The sequence below is a fragment of the Phyllopteryx taeniolatus genome, chromosome 14 (assembly GCF_024500385.1).
Source record: "Phyllopteryx taeniolatus isolate TA_2022b chromosome 14, UOR_Ptae_1.2, whole genome shotgun sequence".
Taxonomy (NCBI): domain Eukaryota; kingdom Metazoa; phylum Chordata; class Actinopteri; order Syngnathiformes; family Syngnathidae; genus Phyllopteryx; species Phyllopteryx taeniolatus.
Window position 1 is genome coordinate 20,670,502 of NC_084515.1, and position 19,816 is coordinate 20,690,317.

Here is a 19,816-nt window from a genome sequence, read left to right on the forward strand (position 1 = left end):
CGCCCACACGGCCGGACCGAGTCGATACACTTCTGAGGATTAGGATAATCTTCTTCTCTCCATTTCCCATTTTGGACAGTCACATATGAATGTGCGTGTTCAACAATAAAAGAGCAACAACCACATGAAATAGCCTCCCCTGGGCACAAAGTCCTTTTAAAAATGTTACATGAATGAACAGAACAATACAACAAAAAGCACAATGCTGTTAACAGATTGGTTTTTGGTCTGTCAAACATTCATTTAGTAACTGTGCAGGGAGGTAGAGGTTCGCTGGTCTCTTCATGCGATTCGCTCTTAAACGTGCACAAAGAAAGACAGGCGAAGGCAGAGGTGTCAAACTCAAAGACCGGGAGCCACATTTGATGTGGACCGCAAAAGCAAATCAGGTGTGTCAATGTCCATGATTCTTGCTAAAATCTCATTTTAAATTGTCAAATGTAATCAATACTAAACGTTGAGATACTGTGAGCTTTTTTTTTGTTACCAAACCCCATTTTACAGTAACCTGAACAATAGTTACACCGACTTGTTGACTTCTGATTTCAAAACTACTTGTTGTGTGTGTGTATGTATATGAAAAGTAAACATTTCCATGGTTTCAGTTATAACAGACCTCTGCGGGAAACTACAATGTGGCCCACGACAAAAATTTGACACGTCTGCTCTAAGACGTCTGTAAGGAAGCTAAGATTGGTTTTCAAGATTGGAGGAGCAAAACATGAGTGTGTTGAAATTGACAAAATAAGGAGAACATATAAATCGTTTGCATAAAACAAAATCCGGAATAACTGAGGCGAGACGAAAACACACAAGACACTCGAGAAAAAAGGGAGGCACATACATACATACATTCAAGTTCCCATTTGAACAGAAGAGCTGCCCCAACTCACATAAATCATAAAAGTGCTTCAGAACGAGTACGACATGAACACACCTGGCAGGAATCATTCAGCTGACGTGTGAACCTGCCTCCCGCCATCGTGAAAATCAAAAGTCATAAAGCGGCTGGTCGACTTCATCTGTTTTCCATAGCGCTTGTCCTGTTCAGGGTTGCGGGGAGCCGGCCCCAGCCGACTTCAGGCAGAAGCAAGACTGCACCCTGAACCACGGGGCACATATCGACAAACAAGCACGAACACCATTACTTAGCAGGAATTGAACATTTTAAAGTGACAGCATTTATAAATATTTGGAGCATACCGTATAACGACTACCAAATATGCATAAGAGCGCCATAAACAATATGTACAAACCTCTTTTGTGGTTAAGCTGGTTCAATGGATCAGGAGGTAATGAAATGAATAAGTGGCATTTACAAGAGCTTTGCAAAGTTGCACAAAGTTGTGAGGACAGTACTTAAAAGTTATTTAAAAAAACAAACAAAGAAAAGACAGCAGGCATTGTTGAGGCTAAGGTGAGGACCGAGTGAGGAGGCCTACAAAATTTCAGAAGAGCACTCTCCATTTTTAAAGCGTGTCGACTTCTGTGACAATTTGACAGAATCCGTGTGACAGTGTCATTATGTGACAGTGTAGAGTTCATCTTTGCTGCTCGGGCAAAGCGTGTTTCCACAAACGCGAGGAGTCCAGCGCCACGTCCAATTCCAATCCGGCCGCCATCCTTGGGTCCAACTGACGGCAGCCAGGCTCCCTCCACGGGGCGGCAGCAGGAACACCACGCAAGTGGCCACGAGGATGTGCCAAATTGAATGCGTGTAGTAGTAGTTGTCCTCAGTCTCCGCAAAGATGTACAAACACACCCCGACGAGAGCACAGAGTGCTCCGGGGATAAGGTAGAAGACCCACCTCTGCCAGGACGGGAAGTAACAATGGCGACGCCTAATTCCTCGGTACACCTGGCGACACAAAACGAGGACCAGACTGACTCTGAGTGGTTCATTCAGTCCCATTGCCACTGGTGAACACGATCAAGGAGCCTCCCAAAAAAGTATTGTTTTGTTAAGACATTTCCGGAAAGAAAAATAGCGCTGTATTTTATAATAAAAAAAAAAAGCCATATTAAAAGAGAATGTGATGAAATAAGCTGGATTTATAAAGTATAATTACCGTACATTCTGTAGTATTTGTGTGCTGGATGTGTGCTTTTCAGGGACGTGGCCAAGTGAGTGCAATCGGGAGCCGGAGTGAGGTTATTAATGCTGGTTAGTTCAGTGTGAGCATCTGGGCGTCGGTTGTGGCCTACAGCAGCTCCTAGCGAGTGTCCTCATTTTGTATTAGTGTGCGTCACTGTCTCATTCAGTCTCGTAAGGTGAAGGCGTACAAATGTTACGAATTGGGAGCTCTGTAGAGAACTAATCTTTCCGTTTCTGCCCTACAAGCTACCCGAGACTGAATGGCGCACATCCCTTACCCAGACAGCCACCATGAAGATTATGGCGGAGAGGATGGGGCCCAGCAGGTTCCACAGACCTTTGCGGTCCAGCTGCATTGACATGGCGATCAGCAGAGTCCCGAGAACAAACAGAGTCTACGTGCAGATAAGCAGAGAGTTGCGAACCGTGTGTAAATAGCAAAAAAAAAAAGTCTAACAACAGACGCTCCGTTGTCTTACATATTTCACCGTGTTCCTGAGGCGAGCCATGCACAAAATGGTGACCCATACGGAACAAACAGACCCCAGGAAGTCACAGTACTGGAGGGTGTCATAACTCATTATGCACAGCACGGCAATACCCGGCTGGTCACAGGCGTGGTAAAACTGCAGTGCACACGAGTACACACACACACACACAAAACAAAACGAAATCCTAAAATTCTGCCCCAACTTGATGGTCAGTTACGACGTGTTACCGTAGAGAAGAACATGGTGAAGAGGTAAACGGACGCCTCGGTGACGTAGCAGCGTTTGACGGCCACCGCAATTGCCGGCAGGAAGGCAACGTTGCTGAGCGTGAGCAGCAGCGTGGCCGCCAACTGCCAGGTGAACGACTGAGCTGCTGAACCGTCTGTGCAGCCCCAACCCCTCCAACCTACGTGTGCGCGCACACACACACACACACACACACACACACACACAAACGCCGTAGTAACACACACAGACGGACAATGTAACAATACTCGAAGGCATATATTCTTCCTAATCTGTGAAAAGCGAGTTTAATATTGTTTTATTGCGACTTTCTTCTTGTACTCTATTTTAGCTTACTGTAAATATGCAGTAAACATGCATGCGTGGCACCACACTGCCCCAAAGAGGCCAAGGCGCACACAGCAGCAACAGCAGATCGTCATGGCTTTAGTGTCATGAAATCAGAGTAGTTTTCCTGTTTTAGGTCAATTAGTATGACAACATGATTTGGATTTGCTAAGTGGCAGAATATTGAGAGGATATTTTTTTTTTTTTTTTTTTTTTACAAATATTTATAATAGACAATACAGTCACCCCACCCCAATGTTTTTAGCCATTATTTTTATTTAGTGTTTATTGTTTCTGTTTTTTTTTATATATATATTATTGTTGTTAAACTAATTTATTTTCTGGCTGTTCTTTTAAGTTATATTTCAAGTTGAGTTTGTAGTTAAATAAATACTGTTTTGAAATAAATGAATAATCGTGTTCATTAATCGTGATTTGAATATCAATCAAAATAATCATGATTATTATTTTTTCCATAATCGCCCAGCCCGACCTATAAGTCTTTTTCCTACAAATATTCACTGTAATTACCGGTATGGCTTTACTTCTGCGTTAGCGTTGATTAGCGGTCGAACAATGGTCTGTTCCTACTTACAAATCGGGCTACGCCGATGTTGTGAGAACAGAAGTGCATCGTAAACAGAGGCAACGTTTCAGGTAACATCTTCACATTTGAAAATGCAGTGACGATGAGTGATGGACACAGTTAATGATAGTAGGGCACAATATTGCTTGCACGTTGTCTCCATCAAGCAAGGCAACCATTTGAACGCTGGGGTTTTGGTGCATCTTTAGAGACCTATTTATCCCGAACATTTGCATCAAACTCCAAATTGTTTGACTGTTCAACTTTAGAGGTGCCCCTGTCTTGCAGTTTGGTGGGTTAAGGACGAAGTAAAAGGAAGGTCCTCGCAAATACAAGTACATAGCTGTGTATGTTAGTGTATGTCGTACCAGCCTTGCACACACAGGCACTGTATAGGTAGTTGTAGGACCTGAGCAGTCTGCATTCCCCAAATGCCCCACAGTCCTCGACACAGGCGCTGACAAAAACCTCCGGTTCCACGGACACCGCAGACACACTGCCGCAGTCACTGTTGCAAACACACACAACAGATGTCAAATCAAAGGGCATTGTTGATGATCTGGAATTTGACAAATTGAATGTTTGTGTCAGTGGAGATGCTGAAGATGTTCTCAAGCTCCACATCGGAGACCAAAGCAGTCAGTTTGTTGAATAAAACAAAACTGCAGCAGGATCAGCAAACATGGGGGAAGTCGATGAGGATTGTGTGTGGAAATGTCTGGGATATTTCAACCTTGCGCACACAGTGGCGCCGTATTTTTTAATTTGTACATATGTTAATCATATACAAAAGTATATGATCACCGTTTTCTCCTCAACTTTGTTTGACAGTTGGCAACCAGTTTTTGATGTACATGACTGTCATTTAAAATGAAAGGATAATTAGAAATTAAACCATGTTGGGATCTCAAGTGGGATCATAAAGACCAAAAAAAAACATATTTGAACATATTCCAAATATATTCTGTGTTAGATACAGAGGGATGACTGAATTCATACAAGCAAATATGTATATCTTAATATCTTAAGTAAAAAGACAACACAAAAAAAGTTATCAAGATACTGAAGCTGTTGAGCACAAGGTGTAATTTTCCATCCATGCAAAAAGCGAGAGCTGTTTATTTACCTGTCGCACAGGAGTTGCAGAGTGAGGTACCACGCCGTTGACGCAGGAAAAGGCAGCCGAACCACAGATTTGGGAAAGCTGGTGTTCACCTTAAGGCCATAGCCTCCAAACAAAGCTTCAGAAACAATACACGAGTCACAACGTAAACTCAAAATCAAAGGTAAGTCTGTATCCATTACGTGGGGGTCTTCCCCACGAGCCTGTTGAGAGGCGATTACTAAGCCTTGCGTTACAAAGCAAAGGTTCACGTGACACAATTTGAATATGCATCATGGCTGCAAAAAAGAGAAAACTCAAGTACAGATACCTGAAAAATCTACTTAAGTACTGGAACGAACTACTTCTACTTTCAACTTGGTGACAACAGTTGAGAACCACTAGTATACACAACAGTGTCTGCTCAAACAACACAACAAAACACACAGGCACACAAAAAAATCCAAACTACACGAAACCACAGACCTTTAAATATGCTATTATAGGTTTTTCTGTCATTAAATAAGGTAAATAATTGCCGGTCAGTGGTGTAATGTGGAGGTTACCCTCATTTAAATCATACCAACTCAACAATATACAGCATTTAACACGCCTCTGATTTATTTGTTTATTTCCATTTTGTCACTGCCCAGGGTTGACGCTTGTCAAGTTATTTTAGTCCAACTGGTACTTCTGCTCATGAAAATTGTTTCATGTGTTCCGTGAATGTAAACACATTCATATTGACTATGTGTCACTTGAAACGTACATGTAAATAGACCACCCCCCCCCAAAATCTGATAAGGCATTAACAGGTAATTGTGAACTATGGGTGTCAATCCATCTTTACAGTGACTTGTAGTATGAGCAAAACCTATTCCAGATGACGTTTAAACTGACTGGAGTGTGGGTGTCACCTGTGCGGCATGGGAAGTCGTTGCCGAGTTGGAGGACTGGCGCTCGGGGAGAGAGGCACGCCACCACACTGCTGCTGTTCCCCAGTGTTACATTTGTCTGTACAAACAAAGTAAAACAAGACTTCACTCACACACTCTTCGACAGGTCTTGTTTTTCTTTTAGTTAGTCCTGTTCGGGGTGGCCACAGCGCTTCTTCCTTTTCCATGTTGGCCTATCTTCTGCGTCCTCCTCTGCCCTCCCGACATCAAGCAACTTCTTTGGTCTTCCCCAAGCTCTCTTGCCAATAGACTCACTATCCCTGCTGCGGACGTGTCCAAACCATCGGCACTTGGTCGTCTTGCTCCTTCCAGAATTTCTCTTTCACTTCTAGGTCATATCCCACCTGTGTGCACCTTATACATAACACCATCAATTTCAAGTTTCAACCTCGTCGCTGGATTTGATACTCTTTTCACCTCCAAGACGTTTTTCTTCCCATCTGCACCATGGTAAAATCATTTGAACCCTGCCCCTAAACTTCGAGCCTAACTGCCTTTCCACCTGCTCTCCTGGACACACAATATATCAACCTTTCTCCTAATCATCACGTCAACCAAATCCCGCGTGGAATACATTCACACTTACGGTGTTGAGTGTGAGCTGCAGGTTGAGTGTCCCGCCGGTGACTTGCGCAGGGAGTGGGTACGTGAGGAGTGTGGGCCGGGTTGCTCTGACGCTGACACTGGGTCCATTGACTGGAGTGAATTGGAGTGAGAGAACATCGTCCTCCTCGGAGTGAACCGGGACGCTCCACACGCACGCCGAAGGCGACAACAGCGGCGATCCCGGTTCAATCTCGATCGCAGCAGAGCTGTTGCTCGCTGCTGAGGACTCGGAGTTGGCGTTGCTGCTGTTGCCATGGAGGCCGCTGACATCATCAGCTGCAAGACCTACGCTTTTCGGCTTACACCCCTCTGAAACACAGCAAGTATGACATTCTGTAACCATTAGAGTAGAAGGGTTGTGTTTGGTTCCATTTTTGTTTTGGTCAGTCAGTGCAGCAGACGTCTTTTTTTAATGTTTCTTTTGTGACAAGGCCACCAAAATAACGGATCGAAGCACTTTTTGGGGGAACTACTGCTGGGGTACAAACAGCAGTTGAAGGGTACCTAAAGGATGGAGTTAGACACTAATATGGTAACTGACTTAAAATGCAAGGAAAGAAAAACCTTTTTATTAGACTGGTCTTGAGCTTCTTCTGTACTTTAGACTGGCTGATTCAGTTCCTGTTTTTAAATCCTCTCTTAAAACTTTTTTTACCCTCTGGCTTTTATCTCGTGCTGAGATGTTGATTTTAATCCTTTTTTTTTGTTTACTACTTTATTTTTTTAATTGGTGTTTTGATGTTGTTTTTACTTAGCGAAATCATTTATTTTTAAATCACTGCCATTGATGGCTTTTGAAGTCAAATATCCATGTTAACTGGGTGAATTGCTCCTACAGTGCATCCTCGGTATTTTACCTAGCTACATCTATTGTTATTTGTTTAATTTACACTGTGTAAAGCACTTTGTCAACTGTGTTGTTTGTAAATCGCTCTAAAATGGAGGTGTCTTTCATTTCTGTTCTTTGTTGAACTCATTGGTTAGTTACACAATGCTGTTTTTCTTTTGTTTACACAACTATCACCATCCTGCTGACACACCCATAAGTAGAAAGACAAGCCAAATCACAGTTTAAAATTTCAAATCACATTGCGGCGAGCTTAAATGAACTTTACCACTTGGCTGACATGGCTTGAAGGTGAGTTTTGTGTACACTACCGGTGTACTGTGACACGATGCTGAACATCACTGTGCCGCTGTCTTCAATGCTCTCCACGACAACACGTAACCAAGTGTCCCAAGGCGGGTTGGTGAGAGACGCAGAGCAAAGAGTCCCTGAGCATTTCACTCTTACTGGACCATCCAGTAGAGAGTCTGAGCCCAGGCTGAGGACCAGAGAACACAATGCACTCCCTGCCACCTCTGCTGAGGAACAATCAGCCACAGACACGGAAAGAGACGAGGCAAACTGCGGAACGTACAACCTAAACACACAAACGCACGGCACATTCTTTGTAGCAATTGCGAGTTCAATGGTGAGACACAATCGCACATTGACCTCATACTTAAGGCGTGCGGGCTTGTTAGCGGTAGCGGTCTGTCGGAGCAACATTCCCGTTTGCATAACGGGTGTGTCAACTGCCCTCCTGACCGACAGCTGAGGCTGGAAAAAGTAGGAACAGGATGGGAAACCCTGAAGAAGATGAAGATACAGTGAAAAAGTGAGAATATGTACCAGCTTACGTTTATCTCAGGACAGAGTCAAGACAAACAATCGTGGTTAATTGTCATTGATGTCGCCCGACCAGTCCACCAACCACTTGCTCTGGAGGAACAGGTTGGATTAAAAATGTCTGACGGTTCATTAAATTGCACCTACGTACGCACTGTTGTTGCAAGTGACAAAGTAGTAAGTGTGCAGACCTTCTGCTCAATGCGCCCATCATCTTCAGGCAGGTGGGCGGCAACAAACCAGTCCCCGGGTGCGGGGTTCGAGACGTTGAAGGTCGCTAAGCTGACTGAGGTGACCGCGAGGCTCAGAGAGAGAGAGGGCCTCCACAGCGTCATGTTTGGAAAAGCGGCGCCAGTCGGGTTCACGACCGGAGGGGCACTCTGCCGAATGTAGCTATAAAAAAACGAGAGCATGAAACAGAAATTGAGCAGCGGACGGTGTGAGAAGCAGAGCGAACATTTATTCTGAAGACTCTTACACGGTGACATTCCGCTCTGCGCAGTGAAAGCTGTGGCCCTTCTTGACAGTGAACATCCAGCGGGCGACGGCGGTCTCCTCCGGTATATGAAACCTTTGCAGCCTTGCGTTTCCATACCAACCATACTTGGACAACTTCTGAGCTGTCTTGGACGAGAGCTCCGATACAAACGTCACCTCCCCATCTGTGATATGCATTTTCATGTGGAAAACGGGACAGTCGAAAACGCTTTACATAAGCGTAAAAAAAAAAGCTTCGCGACACTTAATGTCAGAAAATTGCCACGTGTGGAACAGATCAATATAACTTATGAGTACTGAAATGAATGGACTCTTCGAGCATATTTATTTGTAATTTATTGAGATGTACCTAATGTGAGCATCTGTGGGGAGGGAAACACTTCAAGCACACAAAATCCAGAATATTGGGACGATCGTGGGCACAAGTAGTTACAAACAACATACATTTGGGTGACCTTTAATTGCGCTTTTCTCACATCAAGCGACGTTATAGACTTTTTAAGGTTATATTGTACCTGTAAAGGTAACAATTTATGTACAAAAGTATTCAGTCGAGTCAAAGTAATGCATTTACAAAATGATGGCATCTTCGTAACGATGTTGGAAGTGAGCTGTGCGGGAAGGAAGTCAACGGAACATCGCTAACGTATCATTACCAGCAGTCAACAAGTGACAATGGAATTCAACTTTTTTTTAAAGGTTGTAAAAATACACATATATGCATTTAATATCAGTCAAGGGTTTCGCGTGGAACTTAGCCAAGTGGCTACCGCGACCCCCCCCCCTTACCGTCTCCAAATGTCGCGTTTGCAAAGGCGAAGAGGAGGAGAAAATCCAAAAGTGGCATGTTTTCCTCCGCAGGGACCGTGTGAAGCACTACATGGTGCTTGGCATCCTCGCCAGCCTGCGCCGAGCCGCCACTTCCTGGTTCCCGCTGTAAACACGTGACGTCACAGCCGCCGCGCCACGACGTCAAAGCTTAACCTGGAGGCGAAGGACACATCGCTTAAAAGAAATGATGCACAATGTCAATTCGTTTAAGTGTACATTTTGTAAAAATCCTCTTTTTGAAAAAAAGTACACTCTTAAACTGACCACAAATAAAAAAAAAATGTGAAGCTTTAAGCTTCATGCAGTTTGTCCCCTTTTTTTTTTCTTTCTTTCTCTGCTTTGGATCTATATTGCTGTTAATAACTTATTTCCCCACAGAATGATGCCGTTGTTATTTGTACTGCGCAAAAGTTCAGTTTCAAAAAAATGACCTCAAAGGTCAAAGCTTCCACACTGAACTGAACGAAATCCATGGCAAAAAATGTTAATTGACCATGGCTGAACGATTGAGAAAGGGAAAATGTCTCAGTCCGTTATTTTAGCCTTCTTCTCTACTCTAAAATTGGTATCGTGGAGTTAGAAAAATGGAGACTCCTTTTCGAATGATGCATGACTCGGTGTTAACCCTTTATTTCATGTTATGTTTGACAGAGCACAGAAAGCATTCAAATTAACCCCCAAAACCACAGCCCCTATATATATATATATGTGTGGTATATGGTATATAAACCACATTCAGACCATACTGTATGAAATGCATTTGTCTGAGAGTCCAAATACTCAAGCGCCAATCAAACTTGAAAGACGGTATCGCTTCTTGGGTTTGTTCAACTATTACAGGACTCAAACTGCCATCTGCACAACTGAATGTCCAATACAAAGACCGGAGCAATCTCATGCCGCTAAAAGACAGGCAAGGCCATTTTTGAAATATTGATTGTCTTTAGCGTTAACGCCTCGTAACGGTGTCGCAATACATCAGAGGGATCTGCGAGCTGAAGTGCCAGGATGAGGCAGAGACCAAAATAGATTTCTGAGCTACGTATGAATTTGCCAAAGGGTCGCCACTATTGCACGTCTTTAGCAATATTATGATTATATCAAGACTGTAATGGCTTTAATGAGTTGTTGGCATTATTTATGCACTTGTACTCGCGGAGTTTGAAGGGAAACACGTCAATTATTTCTTAATCGTTCTGCACTTTTTCCTTTAGCGTTATGCAAGAAGTGTATTTCAATGGGCAACCACCATTTACCAGTAACAATTGCCTTTACTTTGAATACCTACCATTTCAAATCACCAGTAACTTTTTGCAATTGAGACTTTGTGTCTTTTTCACCACGGGAGACATTTATGTATAGAAAACCATCCAGCCGTCCATTATTATTTAGCAAATGATATGAAAACGACTCTTATATTCCTTTTCATTCATTTCAGGTAGGGAAAAATAGCTTTACATGGAAGTGCAGATCATAAAAATGTGACATCATCGCGTGACTCGATCCAGCACCAGTGAGCGTCATAATCGAACAAAAGCGCAGCCATCTCCTCGTCCTCTTCCGTGTTTTGTCGTTTCGCCTCGAAGCTGTTCGCTCCGAGCCGAACCTCTTCGATTGGATCAGCACCCGCTTCGAGGTCCTGAGTTTGCGACTCTCGGCTTGAAGTTTCAACACTGCTCCTTTGACTGGAGATTTTCGGCAAATCCTCGGGGGACGTTAATCTTGGAATGTCCCTGTCAGAGACAAAGTAGAGCTTATCCGGTGCGGCGTGAGCACCGAGCACCGAGCACCGAAGCGCGGTTATAGCACGTTTATTGAAAGGCTGCACGAACACCGCACCTGCATGGAGAGAGTGAGCGCTCGTGCTCCTCTGCCGTCACCAGGCTGCTTCGACTTCCTGTCCGGCTGACGTCACGACCGCCGGCCGAGGTGCTCGGCTCCGACGCGAACCAGCGCGTGGACTCGATACCCTCGTGCACGGCGACCAGCTGGCGTAGAATCCTCACATCTGCGCAGCGCATCCGCCTCTGAATGGGAATTCATGTCGTGCAGTTCACAGTTGACAGTTGACAGGTGACAGGTGCAGGCCGACGCAAACCAATTGTGCAACGGAAGCCTGCACGTGACTATAAATGTGATTCCTTAGCTGGGAAATGCAATTGGGACATAGCCTTAAGCCTCACACAGTTCCACTACGAATCACACACACGCGTGTACTTTATTTTAATGGATTGAGTCATTGTTATTTCTTGAAATTAGCAGTGCCCACGTCAACAAATTGCTCCCAACACAACCAAATACTGTGGGTTTACACGTTTTTGGTTGTTTAAAAGCAAAATTCAGCAGAATTTGAAATTTTAGGGCTGCCGGGATTCGTTTTTCGTGGTGCTTCATTCAATTGCTTCAGCAAACGTCTATCATAATTACAGTAGACACTATAAATCACTTCTTAAAATTCTTATATGACGGCAGCGTAGTTCGACCGAGAACTCTCCTATTTTGTAAATATAAGATGCGGTATACTACTTACTCCATAGTGTATACTGTCATCAAATTGCAATTTAAACTCCAACATCTTTTAGTTTGCTTGATAAAATGGATTTAAGTGTTCTCTAGTAAGTAAGGCCGAAGGAAACCCTCCTCACCATCTCTTGTTTCAGGTTGTCGACAAAACAATGGTTGAAATCAGAGTTTTGGTCCTCTGACCCCCCGTCGCGCGAGTCCGCCGCATCCCTCATCCAAAGCAGAAGACTTTCCGGTGTTTTCCGGCCAACTTTATTTTCCAGCTCCTCCAAACCTGGAAATGAAACACCAACCAAAGTCTCCTGTGTCATGTCGCGCTGTTCAACACTCTTTTGACTTCCGGCGGTTAAATCAACGCTGAATTTAGTGGAGTTGAAAATCAAAGCTGTCAGCGGAAACATTTAGCGTTCCTACAAGACGCGCAACAACAAACATTTGTTGGAAAGGCCGGAAAAGAAAGACGAGAGACAAAGTCACCATGCATTGATGCCAGAGAGGTCGCTGGTTTTGTGTGTGTGTGTGTGTGTGTGGGGGGGGGGGGGGGGGGGTGAATTCAGCTGTTTGTGTGCCAGCCAAACAATGGCGGGAGTTTCATTCCGCAGGTCACGTGCAGAAGAAGAAGCTTCATGACTCCGCACTGGAAATGTATGGCCGGCGGCAAATGTCAACAGCATGACACGGCGTCTCTGTACTGACACGGCATGTATGTTCGTGTTATGTGCAGCCTGAGGTGTATTTTGCTGGCTGGCACGTGACAGCACTGGTGTGCAAGGTATGGCCCGCAGGCCACGTCCAACCCCGTCTGTTTTGGAATCGGCCCAGTACTGAGCAGTTTTGTACATGATCATGAACAGTCCTCTCATAGTTGTTGCATTCATTTCTCCGTTTTGAACAAAGATTGCTTTTATTTTTGTAAATTTATCTCAATAAATAATTGGTCAATATACCGGTATTTATTGTAAGTAATTAAAAAAAATATTACTATAATACACAATTTATTTTTGTATTTGATAAAATAATGGGTTAATTTTTAAAACAATTATAAAAATGAACAAATTATTATAAAAAAGAAACCATTTGACGTGAAATAAATCATTGTTTTGTTAATTACAATTAAGATCATTCGAAATAATCAAATAAAAAAAATTGCATCCATTATTATTTACATTTTAAAATAAACTATTTGACACTTTTTAAAATGTTTTTTACCTCATTCAGCGAACGGCCCGGACGACCCCACCGTTGGTTTTAAAAATCCAATGTGGCTCTAGAACACAAAAGGCCGTGCTTGAGGATGAAACTGAAAAACGGGAATTAAAAAACATGGAAAATTCTTCAACCTCAAGAAATAATACATATGAACATCACGATGCTCCTCCAATGATAGTAGTCTGCAATATAATGAAACATTGTCGAAGCAAAATATATGCGCCGGCAGAGGGAGACAAACATTGCGGTATCCAACTCGGACAAACTGCTGCAAGCTCGACCTGCATACTTAACGTTAACATCAACGATTACTCACCAAACGTTTGTGAAACTGAGAGCTCTGATTCATGCGAAGGGCTACCAGTTTGATACAAACTTATGGAATAACAAATGTGATCATATGTTATTATTAACAATGATATTTATCGATGTGAAGGCACTGGCTGCGGTAAGGTTTTCTCACAATATTGATCAACAATGATTTAACCTGGCAGGAAACAATTAAATATCAAGAGGATGAGAGAGAACAATGGGCATAACAACAGCTGGATCAATAACAGTATACTAAAAGCACCACTTCAAAACAAAAAAACACACAAAACAAATCTCTGCAACGGTTTCCATTTTCTAATGATCACATCTACAACATTCCTAGAAAATCACAATGTCACATCACTGGTGAACCAATCCTAGAACAGGCCCGTGGGCGACTCAGATGATGCGCACGGGCCCCATGTTGGTGACCCCTGTACTAAATTGTACTGTAAGGTACTATACGATACCATATAGTGGTGCAATTATTCATTCACTGTATCAGTGTACAAACTGATGGTACAAATGAAAAATGGTGCAATGGTACAAATCCAAAACTCCAAACTCAGAGCCTACATTCAAACCCTCAACCTCAAACGTGCGAGGTGGATGTGCTAACTAGTTTCCGACACAATGAAACAATTATGCATGAAACGTTGAATGCCTTTTGAAACACCTGTCATGGTCTGCAGCACATTTCCAGGACGCAGCAGAGTCTCTGTGGAAGAGGGAGTGGCCGTGGGCGGGGCGTGCCACTCCATTATGAAAGATCATCTTTCATAATTTGGCCGGTAGGTGGCGGCAGTCATGAGACATTTATGTACACAGGTGTTAGACGATGCTCAGGGTTGAACGATCAAGCCTGATTTTGTTTTTCCCACCTCTGGGATTGGATTTATGGGCTCCAGCAGAGATTAGGTTGCACCGTCGTTGCAGTCCAACTCTGAGCAACCCTGAAAACTGAGCTTGGGTCAACACAATGACTCATGGCCTCCACACAAAAAAAAAGAGGTACTGCCATTTCATGGGAGGTACAGAACTATTAGTTCCACATCTTTTTGACCACTATACATGATTGCAGTTGAGAGGTTCCACAATATAATCAGAAAGCAAATTTGACAGAATGCTGTAATTTGCTTGGAATGGGGAATGGGGGAGGGGAGGTAGACGCGTCTAAATTAACTGGGGAGGAAGGCAATGACTCTGAGGTCAGTCTTACATGAGAAAATGGGTAATCATAAAAAATGCGGCACACACGGAGAATTATGCCTTTTACGAGGCAATGTGCCTAACTTCCAGTTTGAGGGAAATCATAAACCTGAGCAAACATTTCAAATTATTACAAAAAAAAAAACCCTGCAGGTTGTGGAAAGGCCTTCATTATGAACATATAATATTTAACGGCATCTGTCTGTGTAGTTACAAATGATTTACGGGTCATCGTAAAGAAGGTCGGTGCTTATTTGGGCAGCTGTTCTGCCCAATTCCAGGTGCCAAACTCCCGGATATATGCAAACGGCGCAAACATATGCACAAAACAGCCATCCATCCATTTTCTGAACCGCTTTTCCTCACTCGGGAATGTGGGAGGAAACCGAAGTGCCCAGAGAAAAGCCACACAGGAGTGCGGCGAACATGCAAACTCCACACAGGCGCGGCCGGATTCAAACCCGCAACCTCAGAACTGTGAGGCAGACGTGCTAACCAGTCACCCACCGTGCAGCCCTACGCGCCAAATATCACGTACAAATTGAGCACGTTGACAAAAAATATCACGGTGACATTTAAAAGCTTAGTCTTTGATTGTTGTAAATAAGTCAACAATGATCATAAATCCTAAATAAAATGATTATAAACTCTTAAAGGACCTCTCTAATGTTGTGAACAAAACCATGTCTGCTGAAGAAATCACCCCCGCCCCCCAAAATAGATTCAGTTGTAATTTTAGGCTTGATTTTTGATGACATATTTGATTTTCAGCTAGATTTTGACCCGAATTTTTACCGAAGGAGTGGCTTCAGAACAACTCCGTGACTGTTTTTGAATGGCCCAGCCGGAGCCCTGACTTAAACCCAATTGAGCATCTCTGGAAAGAGCTGAAAATGGCTGCCCACCAACGTTCACCATCCAACCTGACAGAACTGGAGAGGATCTGCGAGGAGGAACGGCAGACGATCCCCAAATCCAGGTGTGAAAAACTTATGGCGGTATTAGCTCAAAGGGTGCTTTACTAAATACTGAGCAAAGGGTCTGAAAGGGTCAGTTTTTCTTTTTTTAATAAATCTGCAAAAATGTCAACAATTCTGTCCCCATGTGATTGCAGCACATCGGTCCTTGCTTGCCGATGTCTACATACTTGATCACCGCTGTCAACATTTATTCACACGCACAAACCAGTTTACCGAAGCTTTAGACATGAATGTCGGCATGTTTACGTACCGACGTTAGTGCTAGCGCTAGCTTGATTGGCTACATAACGTTTTGTTGCCTCCTTCGTATCAAAACTACGTGAACATACCTCAAGCCCTTCTTAAATGGACAGCCCAAAACGTGACACCAAATTTTGTATCCTTTTTTTGTTCTTTTTTTTCCCCAGCATTCCTGCGAAGATCCATTGTTTGACACAATTTGTTGTCGCCACGGTAACGGTTGTACCCGGTTGTGGTGAAAGGTGACACGTTTTCTGGTCACGCCTCCCCGACGGTGATTGATTTGAAAAGATAAAGCCCAGTGATGGTGAAAGATGGGATGCGGCGGTCTCGGAATACAAAACACATTCATATGATTGGAATTGACTGCCAGTTTCATTTTCTTCAGCAAAAAATACATAAAGCAGTAGTTGTAATAAAATATAGGCCATCTTGACGCTAGAGGCCCTTTCAAGTGACTTCACAGTTCATGAATCGCGGGCTCACAATTTGGCAAGCGGAAGCTACTGAGCACTGTCAAGATATGAAATGATATGATGTGTTACAATTGTCAAAGTTTTGTTCGCCAGACAGAGAGATGGACAGAATGCACGAATGCGCATGTACGTGTACTCAAGGGGGAAAAAAAAATCTTCTGCCTTGACACGCTCTGCCGAAGTCCCCCAGCGAAGGGAGAGCAATCCCGCCATTTGTCTGCACAGTTCGGCTCTCAGCCCAAACGTCCCCAAAGAAAAATGTGGCCAAATCGCTCAGACGTTTGCACGCACATTTGCTTCTCGGGCAAAATGCTTGAGAACAGTGGAGAAAAGTCGTTCGCATTAGAGAGAACAATGACAAATTACTCATGAGTTTCTAGTAAGACAATGATGTCGTTGGGTGCATGTGTTTCCATTTAAGACCCTACAAAGAGATGAAGTTAGTGAGAAACTAATGACTCTCATATGTACGGAGACAAGCCCATAAACATCCATGACTGTCTTATGTTTACTTGACATAAAGCAAAGGTCCCGGAGCAAGTACTTTAGTTACAGTGTACAAAAGGCAAACCTTCAATGAAAAACATGAAAGTGTCTTTGGCAGCGCACGGCAGCACGGAAAGCTTCCTGTCGTATGAATCTTTGCTGCGGCACCGCCGCGTTTTGCGGCGCTCGATAGGGAAAACCCAAAGGAGCGTGAACCAGAGGCCACGGGGGCACTCGATCCTAAGGGCAGGGCAGCTGCGGCTACACAAGTAGCTTACCACCACCAGGCGTGACTGTGGAGTCAATGAATAATGTGTGCAATTTGGGTGCTTTGAAATGTGATATATAAGTGTAAAGCATTATAGTCCTCCTCTTCTTCTTCTTCTTATTGTTGTTATAATTCCTTGGCACCAACATGCCACAGGATGGCGCCAACGCAAGGTTCCCAAAAGAAAACTTTGAATGTGAATCTGCAAGAAGCGAAACACAAGCATGCAGGGTCACTGTACTTGTTTTACAAAACTTGCAGTAAATTTGTGAGTCCTTTTGCATTTTTGTTGTTGAAAAATCCCAACAATAAAACTTTCACGTAGTTTTTTTTTTTTTTTTTTTTTTTTTTTTTTTTAAGCAAAGGGCACCATTTTGTTTGTCTTGTGATTCAGGCCTTGTGATTATGACGTGCGTGAGTCAGTCAACGGTGCTGCGGTTTTTGCCAAATAGTTTTGCCACCTCCTCGTTTTGAAGTGTGTATACTTTCCTTGTGCGCACACAAATGGGAAAGCTTTCCAACAGCTGACGAATGGATCCAAATGGAATGCAACACAATAGCCCCCTCCTGCAACTTGAGGCTTTCTCTTGCCAAATATTCGAAGTTCTCTCCCCCTCACGTTCTCCGAGTGTGTCACGTCGTTCGCGATAGAGACGACCAGGAGACACAAACCACTGACAGCCTGTCAGCCGGCGCTCGGAGGAGCACAGCTCGGAACCTTCTAGATAGCGGCAGACCCCGCCGCCTCCCCCTCTTCCGGTGACGCACGCACGCCACGATGGTGGAGGTCAACCGTGACGGAGGAGACAGATTAATGATCAGGTGAAATAGTGCCACGCTTGATTGGGTGATTTCTTTGTTTTTTCCCCCTCAGCCCCGGTGAAGGCTCCGTCGTCAGCGATCTTTGGCCGACCTATATTCATCGGCGGAAAGGTCACAAGTCAGCGCCTGTCGAGTGACACGAGAAAGAAGGCGAACAACAATCAAAAGGCGTCTGGCGGTCGTCCAAAGGCAACACGGGGTCCGGTCCAGCGGTACCTGAGATGAGACGTTAATCACTCTCGAGTCTTTTCTGCCTTTTCTTCTCTTTGTCACAAAAACCCACACCGAGCGCTCAGTGGGCGCAGCATTCGGGACGCTATACAGTGAAGCCTGCTTTATGGAACGGGGTTACGTTCCAGCCCACCCGAGATCGGGGAAAGTGCACAATATCGAGACCGTATAAAAACGGTTTTTCCACCTCATTAAATTAAACATTGTATATTTCAGGACCAAAATGTTCAACAACCAGACCCTATAATTCTGTCTAACGAAAATCCGCTTGCTCAACGTTATTGTACAGGGTGATTGAAAAAGAATACGTCAAAATCATTACGCATTTATTAAGTTTAAAAGCATTGTAATGAACTGAATCAGTGGTCATTTGATAGGGGAGTTGTCCAAGTTTGAGTGGGTGTCAATGTCGGCGCTGTGGTGACGTACTCCTCTGACGCCGTTCAATTGTCCAAAAATTATGTTTTTTTTTAACACTCAAAATGGCGACCCCTCAGCAGAAAGCGTTTTGTGTGCTTGAGTTTGCGGAAACAAATGGCATTGTCGCGGTGCAGCGTGCTTTGAGATTTTTTCTTGTGGGGGCTGTGTTAAAGACAAAGTTTATGTTCCACCACTTCCAGCAAATATCGATGGCATGAAAGATGGAATAACAGCTGCAATCAACACGGTGGAGCGCGACACCCTGCGGGGCGTTTGGGAAAAATTGTCATACCGGCTTGATGTTGCCCGTGCTGCCGGCGGTGGCCACATTGAGCATTTGAAGTGACAACTTGAACGTATGTACAACATATGTGTCCAAGCTGGAGTTTTCTATTGTTTTTCCTTTTTGAAATATTGCGCGCTGATTTTGGCGCATTCTTTTTGAATCACCCCGTAAAATGAGAAACGCCATCCATCCATTGGCGAATGGAAATGACCATTCCGATTATGCTAATTGCAAACCTTCAAACAACTGCTCCGTTAACACATGAACAAACACACACAGAGTACAGCAGTATTCACAGGCATACATTCTCTCGTTCCGTTACTGAAGCCAGTTGGAGTAAATTGTCGACCTTTGATTCTTCGTCTTTTGAACTAACAAGGAAGAGTTCATACAGTATACGGCGATATTAAAGGCAGTGAATATATGCTCAAACGGCTTTCCATACCGCACAAATAGACGCTAGTTGTGTAAAGCGCTTTCATGTCAGTGACTTGGGTCTGCATTTAGGATCAATCCATTCATCAAATTGTCCAGAAATTCAAAGGCCCAAAACGTTGGTCACACGCTTCCGTGTAATTTGATAGATAATCGCAACCCCAAAACATGTGCTACAGGAAGATAAGGACAAAATGTTGCCGTGCCAGGTGAGCATATGGAGAGCATCAGAGCTCCATGTTTGATGAAGTCAATGTTTGTGTTCCGTCAGCACTATATTCTTCTTGGCGCTCTTCCCATGGGGCTCCTTCAAGCACATATGGAGGTCATTTCTTCAAAATTCCTCAGCAGAGAGAGAGAGAGAAGTAAAAGCAGCTCTGGGATTTGGGGTTGGAAATCATGCCAATAGAATGGGGGAGCTACTACATTTTTGGGGGTGATAGGGTTTTTGGGTGTGCAGTTTCCCTTTAAACAGAAACATGAGAGCAAGTTTGGGGCCATTGAGGAGG

At 43.8% G+C, this 19,816-nt stretch overlaps 2 protein-coding genes across 8 annotated transcripts; both read right to left on the reverse strand.

Annotated features, from left to right (window-relative positions):
• Positions 1-125: 125 nt before the first annotated feature.
• Positions 126-9,545, reverse strand: pgap6 (post-glycosylphosphatidylinositol attachment to proteins 6). Of its 5 annotated transcripts, none has more exons than XR_009791961.1 (13): positions 9,369-9,545; positions 8,560-8,743; positions 8,273-8,474; positions 7,568-8,042; positions 6,390-6,718; positions 5,765-5,861; positions 4,872-4,986; positions 4,114-4,253; positions 2,814-2,992; positions 2,575-2,721; positions 2,374-2,490; positions 1,257-1,858; positions 126-1,102 (listed from the first exon to the last, which is right to left on the reverse strand). XR_009791961.1 is itself a non-coding variant. In XM_061798721.1 (13 exons), exons 1-13 carry the CDS (start codon positions 9,424-9,426, stop codon positions 1,523-1,525), a joined length of 2,298 nt encoding a protein of 765 aa, XP_061654705.1. In that variant the 5' UTR covers positions 9,427-9,545; the 3' UTR covers positions 126-1,522. The 5 variants fall into 5 exon arrangements, 4 of the variants coding, with proteins under 4 accessions (XP_061654705.1, XP_061654704.1, XP_061654707.1 ...); XM_061798721.1 differs by having other exon boundaries at positions 126-1,858; positions 7,568-7,833; positions 7,915-8,042; XM_061798720.1 differs by having other exon boundaries at positions 126-1,858.
• LOC133489538 (leucine rich adaptor protein 1-like) lies at positions 9,428-12,469 on the reverse strand. Of its 3 annotated transcripts, XM_061798738.1 has the most exons (5): positions 12,411-12,469; positions 12,056-12,207; positions 11,250-11,437; positions 10,869-11,143; positions 9,428-9,563 (listed from the first exon to the last, which is right to left on the reverse strand). In XM_061798738.1, the coding sequence occupies exons 1-4, from the start codon at positions 12,415-12,417 to the stop codon at positions 10,882-10,884; spliced, it is 609 nt and encodes a 202-aa protein (XP_061654722.1). In that variant the 5' UTR covers positions 12,418-12,469; the 3' UTR covers positions 9,428-9,563; positions 10,869-10,881. The 3 variants fall into 3 exon arrangements, with proteins under 3 accessions (XP_061654722.1, XP_061654719.1, XP_061654720.1); XM_061798735.1 differs by having other exon boundaries at positions 12,056-12,431; XM_061798736.1 differs by lacking the exon at positions 9,428-9,563 and having other exon boundaries at positions 10,014-11,143; positions 12,056-12,431.
• Positions 12,470-19,816: the final 7,347 nt, after the last annotated feature.

Excerpts from the sequence above, each read along its gene's own strand:
- pgap6 (XM_061798720.1), bottom strand. The coding sequence starts at position 9,426 with ATGCCACTTTTGGATTTTCTCCTCCTCTTCGCCTTTGCAAACGCGACA. Across the intron at positions 5,862-6,389 it reads TGCAGCTCACACTCAACACC|ACAAATGTAACACTGGGGAA; the intron begins GTAAGTGTGAAT and ends TTGTTTGTACAG. Across the intron at positions 2,491-2,574 it reads TCAGGAACACGGTGAAATAT|ACTCTGTTTGTTCTCGGGAC; the intron begins GTAAGACAACGG and ends ATCTGCACGTAG.
- LOC133489538 (XM_061798735.1), bottom strand. The coding sequence starts at position 12,334 with ATGTTTCCGCTGACAGCTTTGATTTTCAACTCCACTAAATTCAGCGTT. Across the intron at positions 11,438-12,055 it reads ACAACCTGAAACAAGAGATG|AGGCGGATGCGCTGCGCAGA; the intron begins GTGAGGAGGGTT and ends ATTCCCATTCAG. Across the intron at positions 11,144-11,249 it reads CGCTCACTCTCTCCATGCAG|GGACATTCCAAGATTAACGT; the intron begins GTGCGGTGTTCG and ends TGTCTCTGACAG.